The sequence below is a fragment of the Microcaecilia unicolor genome, chromosome 6 (genome assembly GCF_901765095.1).
Source record: "Microcaecilia unicolor chromosome 6, aMicUni1.1, whole genome shotgun sequence".
NCBI classification, from domain to species: domain Eukaryota; kingdom Metazoa; phylum Chordata; class Amphibia; order Gymnophiona; family Siphonopidae; genus Microcaecilia; species Microcaecilia unicolor.
In genome coordinates, this window is record NC_044036.1 from 7,134,141 (window position 1) to 7,159,694 (window position 25,554).

Sequence of the window (25,554 nt, forward strand, 5' to 3'; positions counted from 1 at the left end):
AGCCTGTAAGAGAATCTGTGGGACCGTTAGATCATGAAGGAGAAAAAGGGGCACTCGGGGAGAACAAAGCCATAGCAGAGAGACTGAATGAATTCTTTGTTTTGGTCTTTACAGAAGAAGATGTAAGAGATCTATCTGCACCAGAAATGGTTTTCAAGGGTGACGATACAGAGGAACTGAAAGAAATCTTGTTGAGTCTGGAAGATGATACTGAGCCCAGTTGACAAATTTAAAGAGTAATAAATCACCTGGACCAGATGGCATGCATCCTAGGGTAAAGAGAGAACTCAAACATGAAATTGGTTTGATGGGACAGAATCAGCATGGATTCAGCCAAGGGAAGTCTTTCCTTGCCAATTTTGCTTCATTTGTTTGAAGGCGTGAATAAACATGTTGATAAATGTGAGTCAGTTGGTGTTTGTGTATCTAGATTTTCAGAAGCTTTTGACAGAGCTCCCCGTGAGAGACTCCTGAGAAAATTAGTGCCATGGGATAGGAGGCAATGTTCTGTTATGGATTAGGAATCAGTTGATAGGAAACAGAGGGTAGGGTTAAATGGCCAATTCTCTCAATGGAGTAAGGCGAATAGTGGAGTGCCCCAGGGACCTGTGTTGGGACTTGTGCTATTTAACTTCTTTATTAATGATCTGAAAATAGGAGCAGTGAGTGAGGCGATTAAATTTGCAGACAGCACAAAACTCTTCAAAGTTGTTAAAACACGTGCGGATTGTGAAAAATTGCAGGAAGACCTTAGGAAATTGGAAGACTGGGCATCCAGTGGGCAGATGAAATTTAACGTGGACAAATGCCAAGAGATACATATTGGGAAGAATAATCCAAATCATAGTTACCTGATGCTAGAGCTGACCGTGGGAGTCAGCACCCAAGAAAAAAAATCTAGGTGTCATTGTAGACAATATGCTGAAATCTGCCCAGTGTGTGGTGGTGGCCAAAAAAGCAAACAGAATGCTAGGAATTAATAGGCAAGGAATGATAAATAAGACCAAAAATACTATAATGTCTCTGTATCGCTCTATGGTGCAACCTCACCTTGAGTATTCCGCTCAGTTCTGATCGTTGTACCTCGTAAAAGGCATAGTGGAATTAGAAAAGGTTCAAAGAAGAGCGACCAAAATGATAAAGGGAATGGAACTCCTCTCATATGAGGAAAGGCTAAAGACATTAGGGCTCTTCAGCTTGGAAAAGATGGCTGAGGGGGGATATGATTGAGGTCCACAAAATCCTGAGTGGTGTAGAATGGGTAAAAGTGAATCAATTTTTACCTTTTTTTTTTTTTTAATGTTAAGACCAGGGGACACTCGATGAAGTAACGTGGAAATACTTTTAAAACAGGGGGAAATATTTTTTCACTTAACGAATAATTAAGCTCTGGAAGTCCTTTGTCAGAGGATGTGGTAACAGCAGTTAGTGTATCTGGGTTTAAAAAAAGGTTTGGACAAGTTCCTGGAGGAAAAGTCCATAGTCTGCTATTGAGAGAGACATGGGGGAAGCCACTGCTCGCCCTGGGATTGGTAGCATGGAATGTTGCTACTATTTGTTTTTTCTGCCAGGTACTTGTGACATGAATTGGCCACTGTTGGAAACAGTATTTGGGGCTGGATGGACCATTCATCTAATTTAGTGTAGCTATACTTATTTTCTTAGGAACAAGATGGCCTCTTTTCACACCATGGTTACTGTTTCCTGCCAAAGATGGCCGCCCTGCCTGGTGCGGGACACTGACACTAATTGGTGGGAGGTCAGAAATTCACCCCAGCAAAACTTTTGCAGGAGCTGAGCCCCCCCCCCCCCCCTTGTAGGCTGTCAGTGGTACCTCAGAGAGATCTTAAAATCAGGCCAGTATAAAGCGGCTATCCATCAGTTAGTCACCCATGTGTTTGTAGTGAGGAAATTAGTACTTGTGGTCTGGAAGCAACCCACTTTGCCTGGACTCGGGGTGATTTTGCAGAAACTAGCCCATATTCACTTGATGTCCAAACTAACAGCTTTAAAGAGCGGACAATTACTGGCTTATTTTCGTATTTGGGACCCTTGTGTGACGTGGACTTCTTGCCCTGACTTTTCTTTGCCCATTCTGTAGACGGTTTATTGGGGGGGGGGATTGTTTAGGGTTATGTGAATTGTTTTCTGTTTTAATGCCTGTTGGATGTTATCCTGCATTTTTGTAACCTCTTTGATAGTGGCATTTTGTATGGCTGAGCTTTAATAAAAAGTTTTGAAAATGAAAAAAAAAAAAAACCAGGCCAGTATCTAAACCAGAGAAACCTACTGGAACTCTTTCTAGGGGCGATAGACGGTGAAAAACTGACTCTAGTAATCCAAATGGCCTCATGCTTTGGGTTAGTGAGCACTGATTAGTTTTGAATATCTCAATCTTGGAAGTTGACCATCCGAGACAGAGATATTCATGGAAGAGGAATCTGCCCTGGACAGGATCTGAAGTCGTCCACGTAAACATACAGACTACCCACCCAGTGATTGAATGAAAGACACGCACATCTTCCTGTAGAGAACCATAACACTGCAGAGAAGTCCTGACACCCGACTTCCAAGCTCAATTTAATCTCATTAAACAGATCTGTAAAGTAAAAGCTTGCTTCTCTAGGATGCAAAATCAGCCTTGTCCAAAACTGAAGTAAGTTGAAGAATGGAGCTCTTTAAGCTTGAGAGTTCTGTACTTCCTTTTGGGTAACAACTTTCTGCCGCAGTGAGGACGGTTGGGAACCTTGTGGTTTTGTCTGAGGCAGGGGTAGCTTTTGGAGTGATTGCTTGACAATGGGGGTAGTATTTAAACCCTGCCTGCATGAAGATTTCAGCTACATTGATCTCGATGCTAGTGGGGGAGGAACAAGGGGAAGGGGATTTCCCTTTCTATTTCTTTAAAAAAAACAAGATGGGGGGAAAAAGAGAAATTAAAAAAAAAAAACCCACTAGAGAAGAAATTGAAATTGATTCGGTGTCTGTGAAAAACGTGGAAGGAGCTGGAAGCATTCTCTGATATTAGCAGAACTCAGAAGGACTGAGGAGACTCAGTGGAATGGTGGCTGTGCAAAGAGACCCTTGGTGGATTTTCTGAGCTTTGAGAGAGCTGATCTGTATTAAATCAACCAGGTGTCGTCGCCCCCCCCGCCTCCTCTTCTGTGGCTGGTTCATTCTGCTTGTCCCTGGAGAAGTGCATCGTCCTGTGCCGGTGGTGGGAGGCAGGGATAGTGCTGGGCAGACTTATACGGTCTGTACCAGAGCTGGTGGTTGGGAGGCGGGGTTGGTGGTTGGGAGGCGGGGATAGGGCTGGCCAGACTTATACGGTCTGTGCCCTGAAGAGGACAGTACAAATAAAAAAGTAGCACATATGAATTTATCATCTTGGGCAGACTGGATGGACCGTGCAGGTCTTTTTCTGCCGTCATCTACTATGTTTACTATGTCTACTCTGAGCATTGAGCTGCTGTCACTGGTCCTGTCTCCGTAATGGAAACAGCAAGCTGTGTCACTGGCTTATGGAGAAAGAAATGTTACATCAGGTGAAATCTTTGTCCATAGCCCCTTAATTATAAATGTAGAAAGAACGAGTTTCACAATTTTAAATAATACAGCAAGATGGTAGTGATTATGAATTCCTGTGTGTGGTCTTCATTGTGTGATCTGTGTTTATACAAGACGAAAACCTGCAGGTCCTGGTTAACAAATGGGGCCATTTTTTAAAAACGTTTTAGCAGCAATAATTATGTTAGCTGTCTGAATATGGCCCACCCTTGATGTGGTGAAGTGTACGAGTGGGTTTTTTTTTATTTACAGAAGGAGGTGTTCTGAGGACATTTGGGTCAGGGAAGGAATAATGCATGCTGAAATTATATCTTCAGTTTAGTTTATTTTAGACTTGATATACTGCCCTTCACAGGGCATCAGAGCAGTTTATAACAAACAATAAACACTTAAGAGAAAAGTATGAGGGTGAATTCTTGCCATCTCACCTCATTGGGGAAACAGTTCATAGCAGAGGGAAAAAGACAAATTTTAATTTATGGGACATCTCTAGAGCGGCAACATATTGGATTATGAGTGCTATAGGTTCTCTGTTACTCTCGGAGGATGCACTCCTCCCTTTCTCTTTTTTTTTTTTTTTTTGGGGGGGTGGGGTCCACCAGTATTGGTCACTGCAGATACATTCAGGTAATTTTGGCTTCAGATCCAGACTCTCATTTCTTGCTTTGGCTATTTCATTACATTATTCACAACAAAAATGTCACCCATTTTAACGGGCTTTACTACTTGTCCTATATAATAATACTCACCTCCAACGTTCTAACCTGCCTGGGACCGTGGATCCCTCTGAGGTGGTCTGCTAGGCAGCTTAGAACACACTGATGTCAGTAACGTCACTGACAGCTGATTCCAAGGCAAGGGGAGGAGTAGGGAAACACGCGGACCGTGTTTCCCTACTCCTCCCCCTGCCTGGGAATCAGCTGTCAGTGCGCCGCTCCCTGCAACACAGAACCCACTCCCACGGCGCATCACCAAAGCACCCCCCCCACACCCGAAGAACATCAACACCCCCACCCCACACACACACACGTCCCATCCCGTTCAAGGCCCCCTCACGCCGAGTTCAAGACTCCCCCCTCCCGATTTCAACGACCCCCCCCCCTGCCGCGACCCCCTTGACCCCCCCCTTTCCGCCGAAAACCCGCCGCTGTCGCGTTCCTGTGCTGACAACAACCAAACTTCTGGGCTGCGCTGGGGCGTTGCTTGATGAATGATCATCTGTTCAAGTTTCTGAGCATGTGTCTGACATCAGACGCATACACAGAAACTTCAACAGATGATCATTCAACAAGCATCACCAACGCAGACGAGAAGAGAACTTTGGCTGTCTTCAGCACAGGTATGCGACGCCGGCGGGGGAGGGTTTTCTGCGGGAAGGGGGGGTCGAGAGGGTCGCGGCACGGGGGTCCAGGGGTCAGTAACTTGGGGGGGGGGGGGTGTTGAAATCGGAGGGGGGGGGAGTCTGGAACTCGGTGGGAGGGGCGTGAGGGAGCCTTGAACTGGGAGGGGGGGAGGGGGATTACCTTGCTAGCGCCTGTTTCATTGCCTACCGAAACGGGCCTTTTATACTAGTAGTCTAATAAGCCATGCATTGCGGTAACTAAGTGAGCCTTTTACAAATGCACACTAGCGTTTAGCACTTGCAAAAAACACTACTGTGCCTTTGTAAAAGACCCCCTTTATGTGGGAATGGAGACACTGAAACGCTAACGCTTTAAAACCGTCTCAAACAATTCCTTAATATATTAAGCAAAAGTGCAGTGGTCACACACGCAATCACTACATTACAAAATGAAGTACAATGTTTCTAATCACAAAGACATACCGTATTTTTCGGACTATAAGATGCACCAGACCATAAGACGCACCTAGGTTTTAGAGGAGGGGAAATAGGAAAAAAAAAACATTTTTGGACTATAAGACACATCTTTTTCCTCCTCTACAACCTAGGTGCTCCGGTGCGTCTTGCCCGAATGTCTCCCATTTCCAGGGTCCATCCGTCCGTCGCCCGCCCGCCCGCCCGCCCTCCCTCTGAGTTCTAAGTAATTTTATCTAGTCGGGGCAGCAGCAGAAGCGAAAACCATGCAGCTTCGGCACGTCACTCTTCCCTGTTCTGTTTTTCTCAGCTCTGGTCCCGCCCGACCAGAGTTGAGAAAAACAGAACAGGGAAGAGTGACGTGCCGAGGCTGCATGGTTTTCGCTTCTGCTGCTGCCCCGACTAGGTAAAATTACTTAGAACAGAGGGAGGGAAGGGGAACTCGGGAGGGAGGGCGGGCGGGCTGGGGATCCTGGAAGTTGAATTTCTCTACGTTCGGACTATAAGACGCACCCCCCATTTTCCTCCCAAATTTGGGGGGAAAAAAGTGTGTCTTATAGTCCGAAAAATACGGTACGTACTTCAGGAAAAGACAAATGCGTGCACACACACAAAAAAGTAGTTAAAAAAATGGTATTTATAACTCTTGCCAAGACTGCGCTATAGAGACGACAAAGGGCATATAATAAGTCACCCACTGGAGGGTTAACACGTGGGTAGGTGCACCCCAAATCATAACTACTGCTGGGCTAGTGCGAACACCCAGTGATAATTCTGAGTTTGGCCAAATCCCACGGTAGAAAATAATTTTCTATTTTATACTGTGGACGGTGTTCCCGGTAGTAATCGGCAGTTGGCGTGTGCTGCGTGGTTACTACGTGGGTAGCGTGTGAGCCCTTACTGCTAAGTCAGTGGGTGGTGGTAAGGGCTTAGGTCGTTTTAATTTCAGTGTACACCCATTGAAAAAAATGCCCTTTTCCCCAGCGGCGGTAAAATAATGGCCCAGCATGTGCCCAGAACACGTGCCCACACTGCCGCAGGCCACTTTTTACCACGGCTTACTAAAAAGACCCCTGAGTGACCAAAAGAGTATCCCAGAGAGCGAGAGAGTAAATCAACTGTATACATACAAAATACAAAGACAAGGTTTTACTTGTATAACACACAGCAATAAAATAGCCTCCAAAATGCCGTATGTAACAGGAAATTTACGAGCGTACCAGAACCAGCCGTCATAAATAACAGAGAGCATCCGGCTGTGTGTTTGCGTCTGATAAATATTTATAATGCGTTCAATGTCACGTTACAAATCCCTGTAGTAAGGAACAATGTAAAAGAGTCTGTATATCACACCACACAGTGCAAAATGTAAAATATGTGAATATCAAATATAAAAATGTGTGATATGTAATAAAAAAGAAAAGTGTGAAATAAACTGTAAAGAAGTGACATAAATGGATAAAATAGAAATGTGTATAACATTGATAAAAAGACAAAATAGTCCTGGACTGTGCCAACTAAAAGCAGAATTATGTCAACATTGTAAAAGGAATGCAAGGTGAAAGATTTGAAGTGGGTGAAGATAGCCAAATGGGAAACATTTATCACAGTAACACAGTGATATATGTGCAAAGAATGCATAACCCAATAATGGGTGAATAAGGCAGAATATCACAAAAATAAACATTCAAAAGACAGGGAATACATTTTTAAGGGTTGTTAAGGCAAAACACAAATAACTAATTTTTGTCACACACTTATGGACACAATATCATAATGTATGGTTTGACCAATAAAAGCAGTGCCTTGTTAAAAAAAATCATGATGTCCAAACAGTTATAAATAACAGTGATAATATGATAAGATGGGTATGAGCATACAATATTATAAAAGTAATGAATACATAAATAAAAATATAATAAACATTGACCTTACTAACCCCCCTCTTTACTAAGCTGCATGGCAATGCCGACACAGCCTTTTCAAAGTGAATGGGCTGCGTTGGTATTACCGCACAGCGGCCGCTACTGAGGCTTAGTAAATAGGGAGGTAAGTTCCAGTAATATAAATAAAAATAAACTGTAAAAAGTATAAAACTGAATAAAAATCACATAAAAACATAATTTAACATTAAAAGATGTATATAGATCATCAAGTATAAAGAGTACATGTAAATCATATGTACAAAAAAGTATCATCTCAATTTCCTTATTTAAACTGAAAGGGTGTATAGTGTTGAGCTCAAAAATAATTCTTTGTTCTAATCTGAAAAGTGCAGTGTCAAAATCATCTATAGTATGCTGGCCCTCCAGCCAATGTTCGACTAAGGGAGCTGACAATCTTGCGGGCATGGGCGAGTAGGTGGATTACGGTGTTTTGTACAGTTTGAAGCCTTTAAAGGGAGACCAGAGAAATCAGTATCGCAATAGTCTAAACGAGAGAGGGCAAAGATCATAGGAGAGTATTTCAGGATGCTTCTTCGAGGTAAGGGTGAAGGGAATGGGTGGAACGTACTGAACAAAGGGCAACCTTAACAGTAGTGGGAATATGGGGGCTAAAAGACAGCTTCGAGCTGAGGATCTTGCCAAGGTATTTAAAAGATCGAACCAGCTGAATTGGGTGTTGTGTAACAAGAGGGCAAGTTCAAAGGGCAGTAAGCACGACTGGACGTTCAAAGGGAAATGGATTTTGAGGGGTTCAGGACCGGGCAATAGGTGGTCAGCCAAGATCAATACCAGAAGGGCATTGAGGGAAAACGAGTAAGCTGTTGCCACTTAGATGTAAAATTTTCATTGATGTGGGATTGTATGAGTGATGGCAGAGGACTCAGAAAAATGTTGAAAAGGATCGGGAAAGGCAAGAACCCTGGGGGATGCTACGTCTGAATGGGAGAGGAGGGGAAGAAGACTGGGGAAGCAGATAAATGGTTGGTAAACCCATGGCAATTCATACAAGTATGGGGGGGAAGAAAGACCACCAAAGCCAGGCTGTAAAGTTACAGATGGGGACAGAAGTTGCAGAAATGGCTTAAGGTCCATTTCTGAATCGAGGCCATACGGCTGAACTGCATAGCCGAAAGACAGCCCGTGTCGAGTCCCTTTAGTGGAAATGTGCTGTTCTTTGAATGTGATGTGAGCTTTTGTTAGTATCGAACCTGTTTGGCTGCTGCTGCTCTGTTAGTCATCTTCGCTGTTGGTTGCTGCACCTGTGTTACCATCAGAGACATTGTTCACAGGTGCTGGGAGGTCAGAGACACAGGTATGCAATAGATATCAATAATCGGCCCTCCACCTTCATGAGTAAATCAGTCCAGAGAAACGGTCGTATATTTTCTTCCTGAATATCAGGGACTCTTCTCTTATCATCGTGCAGTGACCAGTGAGATTAAACTCCAAACCTTTGCAAATAATTCTTCTTTCTCTTAGGTCAATCACCTCTCTCCGGAGTGAACTTATTCCATACCTTGTTAGGAAACAGTTCTCTGCTCCTGCTTCTTCAGAACAGGACCAAGAAGACAAGGAGAAAAAGCAAAAGGACGAGGAAAAGACCTCTTTAGGTTGGTGTAAAATATGTGATTATTGAAAGCAAAGCTAGATATTGGGCTCCGCAGATTGATGGCAGGTGCTCTGGGGCCCAGCCAGAAATGGGTTGGTGAAGGCCCAAACCAAGCAGAAGAAACTACAGGACTTTTAAACAGGTTCTTTCTAAGGGGGGGGGGGGGGGGGGGGAGGTGGTTGGAATACTGAGGTCTTCAGCTGGGGGGGGGGGGTGGGGATGGCTGCCAACCACAGCAAGGGGTGCTGCTGCTAGGCGAGCCCCTGCCCACCCATGGCTATGGCACCTTTGGCCAGCCTGATATTCAAACTATATTAGAGGTGAGTAGCTAAATTTAGGCTCCACTAGGCCCCTAAATTTAAGTGAGCTGCAGCAGTGCCAGACTTAAGGCAGGGAAAATTGTTAGGTGCTTAACACTGACTTGCAGCACTAGCATCCTAATTCTGGGCAGATAAGTAGCAGGTCCAAATTTAAGAGCATAACTTCCAGGCTGCTAAACTCTAGTGAGTTTTTTCAGTTGAAAAGTCAGGCTTCTAAATTTGGCTAAATATAGGATACACATCTAGGAGCTACTTCTGGTCTTGTAATTTAGCTCATTTGGAGCCCCTGATGTAATTAATGTTGTTGCTGAACCCTTTGTAACCTGCTCCTCTAGATATCCAGAGTTATCTGAAGAAGGACCAGCTGCTGACAGAGGTTCAGGCCAAGTCTTGCTGGAATGATCACCGGGGGGATATGAGTGAGGCGTATCACGGGGGAAAGCTGCGCTGCTATGTCCATATTCTGGAAGAGGGAATCTGTTACCGGGTCAACACGCTGGCCACGTATATTGAGGCTAACAGACAGGTGAGAAGACAACCCCTCCGTTGGGCTCCGCCTGCTGAGTGGAGCAGTAGCCTAGTGGTTAGTGCAGCAGACTTTGATCCTGGGGAACTGGGTTCAAGTCCCACTGCAGCTCCTTGTGACTCTGGGCAAGTCACTTAACCCTCCATTGCCCCTGGTACAAAATAAGTACCTGAATATATGTAAACCTCTTTGAATGTAGTTGCAAAAACCTCAGAAAGGCGGTAGATCAAGTCCCAATTCCCTTTCCCCCTCCCCCTTATGACATCACAATGTCAGAAGTGAGCCAAGTATCGGGCAGTCAAGCCATTGTGACATCACTGATGAGGTTGGCTCTTATTGGTGGAATGAGTGGAGGAGTAGCCTAGTGGTTAGTGCAGTGGACTTTGATCCTGGGGAACTGTATTGGGCAATCAAGCCATTGTGACATCACTGATGAGGTTGGCTCTTATTGGTGGAATGAGTGGAGGCGTAGCCTAGTGGTTAGTGCAGGGGACTTTGATCCTGGGGAACTGTATTGGGCAATCAAGCCATTGTGACATCACTGATGAGGTTGGCTCTTATTGGTGGAATGAGTGGAGGAGTAGCCTAGTGGTTAGTGCAGTGGACTTTGATACTGGGGAACTGGGTTCAATTCCCACTGCAGCTCCTTGTGACTCTGGGCAAGTCACTCAACCCTCCGTTGCCCCAGGTACAAATATGTAGACTGCTTTGAATGTAGTTGCAAAAACCACAGACAGGCGGTATATCAAGTCCCTTTCCCTTACAGCTGTCGGAGTAATGTGACCCAGGGTTTATAGCTGCCATCCAAACCCTCTTTAACTGCCTTCATTTTCTTCAGGTTCCAAAATTGCTGAGTGCCTTGTGCCCGGAAGAGCCACTGCTCCACCCCTCCGCTCAGATAACAGACAGAAACTTGGTGAGTAAGGCCACAGAACCCTTCTTATCAGCCGGTCCGATTCCACTTATCCTTGCAGGAGGGTCAAGGCAGAAAGTGGAAGGCTGTGTTATACCACTGTGCTGCCAGCGAGTTAAAAATGAAATAATTTTAATGTGGAGGAGAGGCCTAGTGGTTAGGGTGGTGGACTTTGGTCCTGGGGAACTGAGGCACAGGCAGCTCCTTGTGACTCTGGGCAAGTCACTTAACCCTCCATTGCCCCATGTAAGCCGCATTGAGCCTGCCATGAGTGGGAAAGCGCAGGGTACAAATGTAACAAAAATAAAATAGATACTATTGGAGATTCTACATGGAATGGTGCTGCTATTGGAGATTCTACATGGAATGTTGCTACTATTTGAGGTTCTACATGGAATGTTGCTACTATCGGAGATTCTACATGGAATGGTGCTGCTATTGGAGATTCTACATGGAATGTTGCTACTATTTGAGGTTCTACATGGAATGTTGCTACTATTGGAGATTCTACATGGAATGTTGCTACTATTGAGATTCTGTTGCTACTATTGGAGATTCTACATGGAATGTTGCTATTCCACTAGCAACATTCCATGTAGAAGGCTGCGCAGGCTTCTGTTTCTGTGAGTCAGACTCACAGAAGCAGAAGCCTGCGCGGCCACATTGGTGATCTGCAAGGGCCAACTTCTACATGGAATGTTGCTAGTGGAATAGCAACATTCCATGTAGAATCTCAAATAGTAGCAACATTCCATGTAGAATCTCAAATAGTAGCAACATTCCATGTAGAATCTCAAATAGTAGCAACAGTGGAGGAGTGGCCTAGTGGTTAGGGTGGTGGACTTTGGTCCTGGGGAACTGAGTTCAATTCCTACCTCAGGCACAGGCAGCTCCTTGTGACTCTGGCCAAGTCACTTAACCCTCCATTGCCCCATGTAAGCCGCATTGAGCCTGCCATGAGTGGGAAAGCGCAGGGTACAAATGTAACAAACAAAAAAAAAAGGTAAACGAGTACTATCAAACCTCAGTCTTTAATGAGTTGAGTTTCAGAGGAATTTCTCCGTAGGTAAATGGGGGTTTACTTATGAGACTCGGGAGTGGAGGAAAAAAGGGTGATGTCTTCCCACAAACTCTTCAGGTTCTTCTACCTGTGTTTCCTGCCGGGAACTTTTGAAAATTGGCTTACAATCTCAGAGGTACAAAATTAAGGTACCCAGGGGCCTGCAAACACTTTGGGAGGGGGGGGGGGGGGGGGTCTGAAAATTGGATGGCGCATATTGATGATATCATTGTGGGACAGCAATGGCTTGTTCTTAGACCGATTCGAGACTGAGAGGGCATCAAATGCTAAGCTTGTCTAAGAATCTTCAAAGCACATATCTTGTGTTTTCTGTGTTAAAATGTTGCCAGAAGTTTGTGTTGAATTAGTTAATAATTATATATAAGAATTTTGATCCTGAATCGTAACTCCACCTTCTCAGGCTGGCAGAAGCTAGGAGTATTGCAAGGAAAACCAAACCAAACTAATGCTCCTAGCCTTTGGGAGCAGTGGAAAGGTGGAGGCAGCCCAGTGCTACAGTGGACAGTATATACCTTGGCAAAAAGCCACCTCAGGAGGGTGCCGCATCACCCTAGAGGAAAACAGATTATCCATAATAAGAGCAAAACCTAGCACAACAGCTTCCTGATGAGAGAGGGTGTGTCACAATAGCTTCCTGACGAGAGGCTATGCATGATGGATCCCTGATGAGTGAAAAATGGATAGAGGTTAGAGGTTGGGTTCTGGTGAGAGCTGTACTGAGCAAGGAAGTATTGTAGCCATGGTGCCAATAGCAGATCCTCTTGCTTAGTCGGAAATACATCTCTCACCCCACCGTTGTTTTTTTTTTCTTCCTAAATCCCTGAATAGGTGTTTGAGATTTTGACTGAGCTTGCACTTCTCCTCTGCAGGTCGGATCAGACTGTGTCATTGGCTCATCCACGCAGGTGGGAGAGAAGACTTCCGTCAGTGCATCCGTCATTGGGTCAGCTTGTGTCTTAAAGGAGAATGTGCGAATCGCAAAGTGTGTCGTCATGAACTCGGTGATCATAGAGGAAGGGTACGTGAGTGGAGAGTAAGAGCCCAGTGCGGTGTGTCTTCACATCTACATCTCAGACGCAGGGAGGGAGCTTCTCTCTCCCTCACACCATTCCCAGTGTCGGAGTCTGCTGCAGTGTCTCTGTACACCTCAGATATACTGTATAACTTGTATAATTTCCTAAGCAATAGCTGCTGTTCTAAGACAGAGATCAAGAGATGGACATTGAAAATGTATCCGTTATATTCAGGGCTAGCAGAGTTGATTATTTATCTGTATTTTTTTACAAACATTTGAAATCCTGTTTCTTGTGCTTCTACCATCAAAACAGTTGACATGAAAATGGTTCAAAGATCATAAAAACGCATAAAACAAATTCAGTGGCTCTTGTGATCGACTTTTTGAGAGATCAGGGCTTGTAACAAAAATAGTAGATGCCAAGGAGCAAAATCCGACTTTTCCAATGGCAAAGGTGCCTAATCTCGGCCATCCAGTAGCCGATCTGCTAGGTGTTGGAATAAATATGTCTGGTTGTATTTTTTGAGATCCCACACGCCCATTCCTCCCACCCTCCAAGCGCCCCAAAGTATTTTAAACGGTAATTTCGGTTTAGCCCCCCCCCCCCCCCCCAGCAGAATTTGCTCAATATCTTTTGAAGAGCTTTGAGATTCTTCTTAAACAATCTTTATGGGAGCGTCTGCAGTTCATACAGCCATCTAGGAAAGTCTAGAGGCTCCTTCTGACGTGCAGATGAAATCACCCATTTATTATTGTGTTTCCCAGTTTGTTTGCGTCCCTAATTTCCTTTAACATTTCTGCATCCGTCTGTTCATCCTGGCCAGGCGGACGGTAGTACACTCCTATCACTATCCTTTTCCCCTTTACACATGGAATTTCAATTCATAGGGATTCCAAGATGTGTTTTGTTTCCTGCAGAATTTTCAATCTATTTGATTCCAGGCTCTTGTTAATATACAATGCTACCCCTCCACCAATTCGATCCACCCTATCCCTACGATATAATTTGTACCCCGGTATGACAGTGTCCCACTGGTTATCCTCCTTCCACCAGGTCTCAGAGATGCCTATTATATCTCATTTTTCATTTCAAACTATGTTTGTTGTTCCTATTTACATCTTGCTCAGCAGTTGACAGTGTTAATTTGCAATCTTTTGTCTGCTTTTTATTTGAAAACACCTGGTCTCTATTGCAACCTTGCTATCGGGATAACCTGTCTTCATTGTTTTGTTTATACGGTCATGTAGTGATAAGGGCAAGTTAGACCAGATGGACAGTTGTTGTGTAGTATGATTCAAAAGAGCAGGGATGTTAGAAACATAGAAGGATTTCTGATTAGAGAGTAAAAATATTCCCAAATATCGAAATCCCTCAGTCACCCATTTTAACGGAAAAGTCACCACCCGTCCATCCCGGAGAGATGGGTTAGTAGCAACACCATCCGATTTGGCCATATTAAACTTAAACCCTGAGAATGCTCCATACTCGGTAAAGCTTTCCAAGAGCACCGGCAGGGATTCCTGAGGATTTGACAGATGACTAGTATGTCATCTGCAAATGTAGATATCTGAAATTCAGATCGGCCAAGCGGGATGCCATGAATCTCTGGATTAGCCTGAATTTCCTGGATGAGTGGATCCAAAGTCAATGCAACTAACAGCGGAGAAAGCAGGTGTTAGATTATATATATATATATATATATATATATATATATATATATATATATATATATATATATATATATATATATATATATATTCTATTCTACACTAATTACATATAAGGTAATATGATAATATGTAAGAAAAGGGGGAATTAAATTCTATATTTGTTGAATTACATTAACCTGCACTGTAAGGTTTAAGGACATGTGCTCAGAATATAAAGACCATATATTTAACTTTAAAATGTTTATTTACAATACAGGTAATGTAATAATGTTACGAGAGAGGCAGTTTTTAAGAATCTTTCACAAGGGAAATGTGCTTTTCAAGATTAAAAGGTCTGAATTATAAATTATGCTTGATAATGGTAACTCAGTTTGATAGAGGCTGCTGGGTGGAGTGATGAAGATCCTTGCTAAAATAGAAGTCTTTTGTTGCAGAATTGTAGTTGGAGCCTGGAGAAAGTCATCAGGGTGTGTGTGAAGTCCAGCAGAGAGGCAGGAGGGAGATCCCAAGAGCCAGCTGGGCATTTTCCAGGCTTTTTATATTTTCTTGCTGGACCCTAGGCTGAAGTCAGATGGGGTGTCGGAGAATTGGTTTCACCTAGTTTTGAGATGGAGCATGGTGACTGGTCTCATGTTTAATGACATCATAAGACTGTCTGGACATCTGCTGGTAGATACACATCCAGAAGGCATCTGACAGGATTAGGTGGGCTTCTTTTGTCAGATTAGATAGCTAGATGGGCTTTTCAGTCTGAGTCATTGTCTGAGAATAGGTGGAGTTTCACTGTCTTTGGTTAACTCCAGTCTCTGTGATTACTGTCCATCTTTAGAGTTTTGTTCTTTGGAGATATGTTGATGGGCTTAGGTATCCACCCAGCTAGTTTTTGTTATCGGTAGTTGGGCAAGGGGGAGATGAAAGCCAGACCAGTTTATCTGATTCTGTCCCAATAAGTCTTTGCAGCTGTATATAATTTATATATACACTAGTAAAAAAGGCCTGTTTCTGGCACAAATGAAACAGGCGCTAGCAAGGTTTTTCTTGGAGTGTGTATGTTTGAGAGTGACTGTGAGAGAGAGAGAGTGAATGTGTGTGTGTGACAGAGTGAGTGTGGGTTTGAGTGTGAGAATGAGTGCGTATGTGAGCCACAGTGAGTGTGAGAGAGTGTTTCACACAGATACAGTGTGTATGAGAGAGAGAGTGTGTGTGAGACAGAGTGTGAGAGAGTATGTGTACGATACACAGACTCTCTGTGAGAGTGAGAGTGTATGAGATTGAGAGTGTTTGAGCGTGACTGTGTGACAGAGTGAATGTGATACAGTGTGAGACATAGAGTGTATGGTAGACAGTGTATGAGAGTGAGAGAGAGAGAGTGTGTGTGTGACAGAGATACCTCCCCCCTTCCTCTCTGTGGTCTCAGGCCCCGCCCCTGCCGCCCTCGCCACCACGCCCCCCCCCCCGAGGTTGCAGTCACACACCCCTCCCAGGGTGCCACCGCTCCTCCCTTCCACACCCCCCCCCCTGAGGTCGCCGCCGCTGCCATTTCTGGCCACTGCTGCTTCTCCTGTCGAGCAGCAGCAGCCGGTACAAAAAAAACCAAATTAAACCTGCAAAAATGCTTTTAAAAGGGAAGTGGGGCACCACAGGCAGCCATCAGCTGTCAGCTCTGCATCCGCTCCTCCTCTCGCCTCTCACGTCACTGCCCCTGGAGTAGAACCCCGGAGGAACACAGCGACGTGAGAGGAGGAGCGGCTGCAGAGCTGACAGCCAATGCCTGATGGCTGCCTGCGGTGCCCCCCTTCCTTTTTAAAAGCATTTTTTCAGGTTTAAGTTGCTTTTTTTGTTTTTGTACCGGCCGCTGCTGCTCAACAGGAGAAGCAGCAGTGGCCGGAAATGGCAGCTGATGTCGGACGGAGGGGGGGAGTGGCAGCGACCTTGGGGGTGGGGGGGTGGAGGGTGGAGCAGTGGCTGCGGCGACCTTGGGGGGGGGGGGGGGGGTGGGGGGCGGTGACCTGGGGGGGGCGGGGCGTGGCGAAGGGCTGAAACTGCTCCTCCAACGTAGCCAGAGACATTGGAACATTGGGAGTGCAAGATGAAAGTTCGATGAAGCTGCCTGGGGCCGGGCCCGCACTGCTGTTGCTTGAGCTCTCTGGATGATGTCATCTGAGGCTTCAGTTCCAGGCACAGCCAATCAGAATGGAGGCATGGGCCCAGACAGCTTCATGGAACGTTCATGGTGCAAATTATTATATAGGATTTGTATCTGATCTAGCAAAATCAATAACTCTGACAATTAAACTCGTATCATGCTACACAGGCATCCCTGCCTTGTGCCTCGGAAAAACGGAAAGGAAGTTGATGTAATGCAGCAGAAGGGGACCTATAGAATGCCATAATAGCATCCTCAAAAAAGCCTGCCATGCTATAATGTCAAAGTACTTGAAACCGAAGTCCCCAGTGAACCCTGTCGAATGTCTTTTCAGCATTGAAACTTATAAGTATAGAGGCTACATGGGGTGACTGGACCTCCTCCACCTCCATGGAAGCTGATATTCTGGATCGATCGCTCTCTCTTGCTCTGCTTCCCTGGCAGCCTCTCTGTCTCGGTTCCTCCACCATACCAATACCATGTCTTTCTCATTCTTGCAGTGTCCCTTTCTCAATTCTGCACATCAGGCTCCTCATTCTGTCACCACTCCCCCCCCCCCCCTGTTCTTACTGGTCTCCATCTCACTTCCACCTCCCTGTCTCTCTGTCATCTCCTTCTGCTTCCCACCACTCTACCTCTGCAGAAATCAGTGATACTTAAATGAAAATAGAAAGTTCTTCTCCTGCCCTTCCCGTGGGAGACTTATTAGCTTTTACGTGGTACAGAGTGAGAACTCCTGGACTATTGAAGTCCTGCAGACAGATGCCAGAGCTTTACACTTGTTCTCAGTTGATCTCATACTATTCCTTCTTCTCATTCATGCCTGTTCCCCCTTTTGGTGCTGATCCCAGACGCGCTCGTTTCTTTCTTTTTTGAATTAACATTTTTCTGAGGTTTTCCGGAATAAAAAGTACTTAAGTCAACTGCTTAAATGAGTACAACGCTGTCATAGCAAGCAAACCATCGTCAATGAGAAAATCAGATGAACTACGCACACCCCTTAGCCACCACCCCACACACACATCAATGAAGTTTAAGATAGGCATCATAACATCCCACTGAGTCTCCATCAATGACGGGACACCTACACTTTAGTTTATGTCCAGCTTTTCAGCACCTCGTTCCTGAATGTTGCACTGCATGCTCACTGGGATCGCGTCTTTTTAAAGACTGTTATCCTGACACCCGATTCTATGTACAGACCCTTGATGTAGGCTTCACACCGAAACACAGTACTGTTTCGGCTCTTGAAGAATAAAGATTTGATGACATTTCTTGTCCTCAGTCAGTCACTGAAGGGTTCATGGATTCATGGTGGTGAAGCCTCAACACTGACCATGTCTCTCTGCCCCGCCCTCACATGACGGACCAATCAGAAAAAACACCCTCAACATTCGATAACACACTGAAACCTTCTGCTCAGTGTGCTGCTGCGGCTAGGAGAGCGAATGGAATGTTGGGTATTATCAGGAAAGGTGTGGAAAACGGGTGTGAGGATGTTATGGTGCCGTTGTGTCGCTCCATGGTGCGACCGCACCTTGAGTATTGTGTTCAATTCTGGTCGCCGCATCTCAAGAAAGATATGGTAGAATTGGAAAAGGTGCAGCGAAGGGCGACTAAAATGATAGCGGGGATGGGACGACTTCCCTATGAAGAAAGACTAAGGAGGCTAGGGCTATACAGCTTGGAGAAGAGACGGCTGAGGGGAGACATGATAGAGGTATATAAAATAATGAGTGGAGTGGAACGGGTGGATGTGAGGCGTCTGTTCACGCTTTCCAAGAATACTGGGACTGGGGGGCATGCGGTGAAGCTACAGTGTAGTAAATTTAAGACAAATCGGAGAAAAGTTTTCTTCACCCAACGTGTAATTAAACTCTGGAATTCGTTGCCGGAGAGAGTGGTGAAGGCGCTTAGCTTAGCAGAGTTTAAAAAGGGGTTGGACGGTTTCCTAAAGGACAAGTCCATAAACCGCTACTAAACGGACTTGGAAAAATCCAGAATTCCAGGAATAACATGTATAGAATGTTTGTATGTTTGGAAAGCTCGCCAGGTGCCCTTGGCCTGGATTGGCCGCTGTCGTGGACAGGATGCTGGGCTGGATGGACCCTTGGTCTTTTCCCAGTGTGGCATTACTTATGTACTTATGTCCTCTACTTGGCTCACTTTTATTACATAGAGCAGTGATTTAACCTATTGTGATGTCATAGTGGCTCATTCCACCAATAAGAGCCAACCTCATTAGTGATGTCACAATGGCTTGATTGTATAGAATGTTTGTACGTTTGGGAAGCTCGCCAGGTGCCCTTGGCCTGGATAGGCCGCTGTCGTGGACAGGATGCTGGGCTCGATGGACCCTTGGTCTTTTCCCAGTGTGGCATTACTTATGTACTTATGTCCTCTACTTGGCTCACTTTTATTACATAGAGCAGTGATTTAACCTATTGTGATGTCATAGTGGCTCATTCCACCAATAAGAGCCAACCTCATTAGTGATGTCACAATGGCTTGATTGTATAGAATGTTTGTACGTTTGGGAAGCTCGCCAGGTGCCCTTGGCCTGGATTGGCCGCTGTCGTGGACAGGATGCTGGGCTCGATGGACCCTTGGTCTTTTCCCAGTGTGGCATTACTTATGTACTTATGTCCTCTACTTGGCTCACTTTTATTACATAGAGCAGTGATTTAACCTATTGTGATGTCATAGTGGCTCATTCCACCAATAAGAGCCAACCTCATTAGTGATGTCACAATGGCTTGATTGTATAGAATGTTTGTACGTTTGGGAAGCTCGCCAGGTGCCCTTGGCCTGGATTGGCCGCTGTTGTGGACAGGATGCTGGGCTCGATGGACCCTTGGTCTTTTCCCAGTGTGGCATTACTTATGTACTTATGTCCTCTACTTGGCTCACTTTTATTACATAGAGCAGTGATTTAACCTATTGTGATGTCATAGTGGCTCATTCCACCAATAAGAGCCAACCTCATTAGTGATGTCACAATGGCTTGATTGTATAGAATGTTTGTACGTTTGGGAAGCTCGCCAGGTGCCCTTGGCCTGGATTGGCCGCTGTCGTGGACAGGATGCTGGGCTCGATGGACCCTTGGTCTTTTCCCAGTGTGGCATTACTTATGTACTTATGTACCTTCACTACTCCTTGTGATGGTCTCCATCAGTACCATTTCCAATTGCCTAAGGGTGGGGTCACCCCAGACTTCCAGTGTTTAGCGAAGCCTCTCCTAGCTGCTGCCCAACGGATAACACGAAGGAGTGGCCTGCACATCCTTGCTAACTTGTGACTTTTGCTCTCAGGCCTAGTTCATCGTGAACTGATTACACTGTCCTGACTGGTCTCTGGGGATTTGCAGCCTGGTTAAGCTCCTTATTAACACATCATCTCCCTGTGCCTTTTCTGGTTTTCTTGATAGCTCTGGGTTTGGCTGACTTCTTTATCGCTCTGTGAAGACCTTCAGATACATTAGAAGTATAAATAAATAATACCCAGGAGGGCAACCACTTTTCGGAATAAAAATAGATCTAGACCACAGGAGGGCAGGGCAGTCAGAAGATTGGACTCCGTCGACCTCATGTTTTCCTTCAACCTTACCAGTTGGGTAACTGTACAGAAAAGGTGCTGGATACATGGAGCGACTTTTCGGGGGTTGGGTGGTAGAGGCAGAAATTGAAGCAAGGTTCAGGAAAGGCTGGGATCACTACTACTGCTACTATTTAGCATTTCTATAGCGCTACAAGGCGTACGCAGCGCTGCACAAACATAGAAGAAAGACAGTCCCTGCTCAAAGAGCTTACAATCTAATAGACAAAAAATAAAGTAATCAAATCAATTAATGTGTACAGGAAGGAGGAGAGGAGGTTACGAGTCAAAAGAATTGTTAGAGGTGGGCTTTCAGTCTAGATTTAAAGGTGGCCAAGGATGGGGCAAGATCAGAGGACCTTGGTTCTAGGAGAGCCAGAAACCCAGTAGGCTGTCGCTCCACACTACTGCCACAGACGGGGGAAGTTGGCTAACTAGATGTTTCTATGGGCTCATGACTGTAGCATGTCTTGAAGCCTCTGTGAGTATTGCCTAGTTGTTTTGGATGTGACCTGCCGGCATTGCTGACCCTCTTCCTTTCTCCTCTGTTCCATCACCAGGTGCAGCATCCACAGAAGTGTGATTTGTAATTCTGCTTGGATCAAGAAGGGAGCCCACATCGAGAACTGTCTGATTGGAAATGGTCAGCACGTAGAAGCAAAATGTAAGCACGTCATTCTGTGTTCAGATTCTGAAAGCTTGCTTTACAGTCTGAGTGTACCTGATGCTTAAGACCCAGAGAGCACCCTGGGTGTGGCGATGTTAGTCTGAGTGTACGCAGGTGGGGCAGGAGAGTAGTAGGATGGTGTATGTTCAAACGCATTTCAGGGCTGCTTTAGTGAAAACCCTTCTACCTGTGTGCTCTGCTCCTGGGGTGGTTGTGTTAGAAGGTTTCGAGGAAATGGAGTTAACCCCGGGAGTTCTAATCCCTGCTATACCACTGGCTCGGTTCTGATTCCGGCTTTGCCTTGTGTGTTTGGTGATCCGTACTCTGGCTTTTGGCATCGGCGTCTGAATTGTGTCCTGTTGTCCGTTATCTAGTGCTCTGCTTGTTCTGGGTGTGTGTGTAACTTGCTTCTGAATCTGATTCCATGTATGTGCATGTTGGCATGTGTGTCTGCTTGTCTGTGATGACCGTGCGTTGCTGGATATGTCTGTATGTTTCTAGCTGCTCTCTTCTGTTTTTCAGTTTACATTTTTTTAGTATGCCAGCAATCTCCATCATCGAACATTCAGTTTGTACTTGTGACCTGATTTGGCCGCTGTTGGAAACAGGATACTGGGCTGGATGGACCATTGGTCTGACCCAGTAGGGCTACTCTTATGTTCTTATCTCTTCTTGTGAGGGAAATTTTGTCATTAACTGTCCACCCCTTCCCTGTCTTCTATATTACCCACTTACCATTCTGTGTGCACTCTTAACATGTCTCTGAATCTATGTGTGCTCTTAGCGTGTCTCTGCTTCTGTGTGCGCTTTTCTGTTGTCTCTGGATGTTGTGTGTCCTGTATTATCGGTACATATCTAGATCTTTTTCTGTTCCTTGGTGTGCTGTTTGTCTTTTGCTGTATGGGTGTGACTCTGCATCTTTTAGCGTGTTTCCTCTATATACTTTGTGTGCTCTTAGAGTGTCCCTGTATCAGGGGCAATTTCTCCAGATAGGTTAGTTTTGCGCATATTGTGATGGTAAGGAACCACACTCCTAAGCCAGGGTTTATGTGGAGTATGATCTCGGTCTCTCAAGTTTACTGCCAACGCTCACCTTAGTACTTATATTGTGTCAAAGAGAGCTTTCTTCTGGAGTTCATAAGATGTAATTAAACTCTGGAATTCATTGCCAGAGAATGTGGTAAAAGCAGTTGGCTTAGTAGGGTTTAAAAAAGGTTTGGATAATTTCCTTAAAAAAAGTCCATAGGCCATTGTTAAGATGGACTTGGGAAAATTCACTGCTTATTTCTAGGATAAGCAGTATAAAATCTGTTTTACTATTCTGGGATCTTATCAAGTACTTGTGACCTGGATTGCACACTGTTGGAAACAGGATGCTTGGCTTGATGGTCTGTCCCAGTATGACAGTGCTGTAACAAGTATAGGCAACCTATCCAGGTGTGTTTGGGAATTTACAATGTACAATATAACTTGTATTCTGCAGTCTATGCGACTATGCAAATTGCAAAAGCTAAGAAGCTAGACATACTGCAGGAATATTACAATATAACTACTACTACTATTTATCATTTCTAAAGCGCTACTAGACGTATGCAGCGCTGTACACTTGAACATAAAAAGACAGTCCCTGCTCCACAGAGCTTACATTCTAATTAGGACAGACAAATTCACCACCATTAACACACCTAAATTGAATTTTCCAATCTCGGACACCCTAAAAATCCTTAGAGTCACCATTGATCGACACTAACACTTGAGAATCACGCGAAAAACACAACCAAGAAGATGTTCCACTCAATGTGGAAACTAAAAAGAGTAAGACCTTTCTTCCCAAGGACCGTCTTTCGAGGCCTGGTACAATCAATGGTACTTAGCCACTTAGACTACTGCAACGCACTTTATGCTGGCTGCAAAGAACAAATAATTAAGAAACTTCAAACAGCCCAGAACACGGCAGGTAGACTCATATTCGGCAAAACAAAATATGAGAGTGCTAAACCACTACGAGAAAAGTTGCACTGGCTCCCTCTCAAAGAACGCATCACGTTCAAAATCTGCACCCTAGTCCACAAAATCATTCACGGAGATGCCCCAGCCTACACGTTAGACCTGATAGAACTACCATCCAGGAATGCTAAAAAATCATCCCGTACATTCCTCAATCTTCACTTCCCCAATTGTAAAGGTGTAAAGCCCCAGCCTACATGTCTGATTTAATAGACTTACCACCCAGAAACGCTAAAAGATCATCCCGAACTTTCCTCAACCTCCATTTCCCTAATTGCAAGGGCTTGAAATACAAGGCGCACGCATCAACCTTTTCTTACATGAGCACACAGTTCTGGAACACACTACCACGCAACCTGAAAACGATCTACGAACAAACCACCTTCCGCAAACTATTGAAGACCCATCTTTTTGAGAAAATTTACGGAAAGAACCAAAACACATAAAGCCCACACTCATTGTTCAGTTATGCATCAATACAGCCACTCCTGAATTCTCATCCCCCGGAATCTCACCACACTCATACCTTTACTCACAGAAAATGTATACCAAGTGTTTTCCTGTTATCATATATTGCCCCTTTTTGTCTCCCTTGTTTCCTTCCAATGTTTCAGTGCTTTTTCCATGATTATACTCCTTATCGATACTTTAACTTTGACTCAAATAACTCATCACAATGTAATCCATAACCAAGTTGTAACAAATCGTATTTCCATTATTTACAATGTATTGTAAGCCACACCGAGCCCGCAAAAAGGTGGGAAAATGTGGGATACAAATGCAATAAATAAATAAATTAATTAAATAAAATACAAACTAACGCATGCGTCAACCTTTTCCTACTTGAGCACACAATTCTGGAACACGCTGCCACGCAGCTTAAAATCGATCTATAAACTAACTGACTTTCGCAAACTATTGAAGACCCATCTCTTTAACAAGGCATACCACAAAGACCAACAAATGTGAACTCCACATATATCCTGCACTACCTTGAATATTTGCTTGCTATACTAATATCATGCTTTATTATTATCATGTTACCCAAAATCCTCTGTAATACTAAATGTTTATTTCTTTTACATCTTCACCATTCATGATGTATTGTAAGCCACATTGAGCCTGCAAAGAGGTGGGAAAATGTGGGATACAAATACATAAGTACATAAGTAGTGCCATACTGGGAAAGACCAAAGGTCCATCTAGCCCAGCATCCTGTCACCGACAGTGGCCAATCCAGGTCAAGGGCACCTGGCACGCTCCCCAAACGTAAAAACATTCCAGACAAGTTATACCTAAAAATGCGGAATTTTTCCAAGTCCATTTAATAGCGGTCTATGGACTTGTCCTTTAGGAATCTATCTAACCCCTTTTTAAACTCCGTCAAGCTAACCGCCCGTACCACGTTCTCCGGCAACGAATTCCAGAGTCTAATTACACGTTGGGTGAAGAAAAATTTTCTCCGATTCGTTTTAAATTTACCACACTGTTCACGCTATCCAAAAATACTAGGACTAGAGGGCATGAGTTGAAGCTACAGTCGCTTCACATCCACCCGATCCATTCCACTCATTATTTTATACACTTCTATCATATCTCCCCTCAGCCGTCTCTTCTCCAAGCTGAAAAGCCCTAGCCTTCTCAGCCTCTCTTCGTAGGAAAGTCGTCCCATCCCCACTATCATTTTCGTCGCCCTTCGCTGTACCTTTTCCAATTCTACTATATCTTTTTTGAGATACGGAGACCAGTACTGAACACAATAAGAGGTAAGGTAAGGGAATATTAAAAGTGAGGATGATAAAATAAGGGTTCTGAACAAGTGAATAAGAGTTAGGAATTAAAAGCAGCATCAAAAAGGTGGGCTTTTAGCTTAGATTTGAAGACGGCCAGAGATGGAGCTTGACGTACCGGCTCAGGAAGTCTATTCCAGGCATATGGTGCAGCAAGATAAAAGGAACAGAGTCTGGAGTTAGCGGTGGAGGAGAAGGGTAGATAAGAGAGATTGCACAATGAAACAGAAATGATCCTGGTCAAAATATTTGCGAACCCAACGAAGATGCTTCATAATAAAAAAACAATCAGTCTTCCCTGCCCCTCCCTTAAGATTTTCAAAGCTGAGCTAAAAGCTTGGTTGTTCAGAGGAACGTTTGAAGTGTCCGATTAAGTGGATTCCCACCAACTGGAGGTCTTCTACTTTTCTTTTCTCCGCTATCTCTGATTTCCGCCTGTGTGTTTTCCATCTCTTTCCTTTGTGAGTGTTTTTCTTTCCTATCATTAAATGCATTCCTTTCCCACTGTTTGTTTTCTTAGCCTTTACCTTCTTATCTCTGCCATGGCAGCTTGAGCGGTTTAGAAAGTTCGAATAAACCATAACCTGTTGCTTTAATGTCAATTTGGAATCAAGAACTACCCCCAAAATTTTATGTTGAAACATTTTTTTTAATTAAAGAAGAAGATGTCAAACAGATCCACAAAAAAAAACCATATAATTTTTACAAACTGTACCTCAATTACCTCTCCTCATCCCCCCACCCAACCCCCACCTTCCCTGCTCCTCTACCCAATTTGTACAAAAAACAGTCTCAAAAGGCCTGGACTCTTATGACCCCCCCAGTCAAACTCCAACCAGAACAGTCATAATGTCCCCCCTACCCCCCCCCTCGAGGGGCCCAAGCTCTG

General features: G+C 44.5%; 1 protein-coding gene across 1 annotated transcript in view; it reads left to right on the forward strand.

Annotated features, from left to right (window-relative positions):
- Positions 1 to 25,554, forward strand: part of EIF2B3 (eukaryotic translation initiation factor 2B subunit gamma) — an 81,206-nt gene that overhangs the window by 40,116 nt on the left and 15,536 nt on the right. The window contains exons 7-11 of the mRNA XM_030206970.1: positions 8,806 to 8,936; positions 9,591 to 9,781; positions 10,620 to 10,697; positions 12,645 to 12,793; positions 20,762 to 20,865. Of these exons, the coding sequence (XP_030062830.1) occupies positions 8,806 to 8,936; positions 9,591 to 9,781; positions 10,620 to 10,697; positions 12,645 to 12,793; positions 20,762 to 20,865 (653 nt within the window). The remainder of the gene's footprint in view (positions 1 to 8,805; positions 8,937 to 9,590; positions 9,782 to 10,619; positions 10,698 to 12,644; positions 12,794 to 20,761; positions 20,866 to 25,554) is intronic.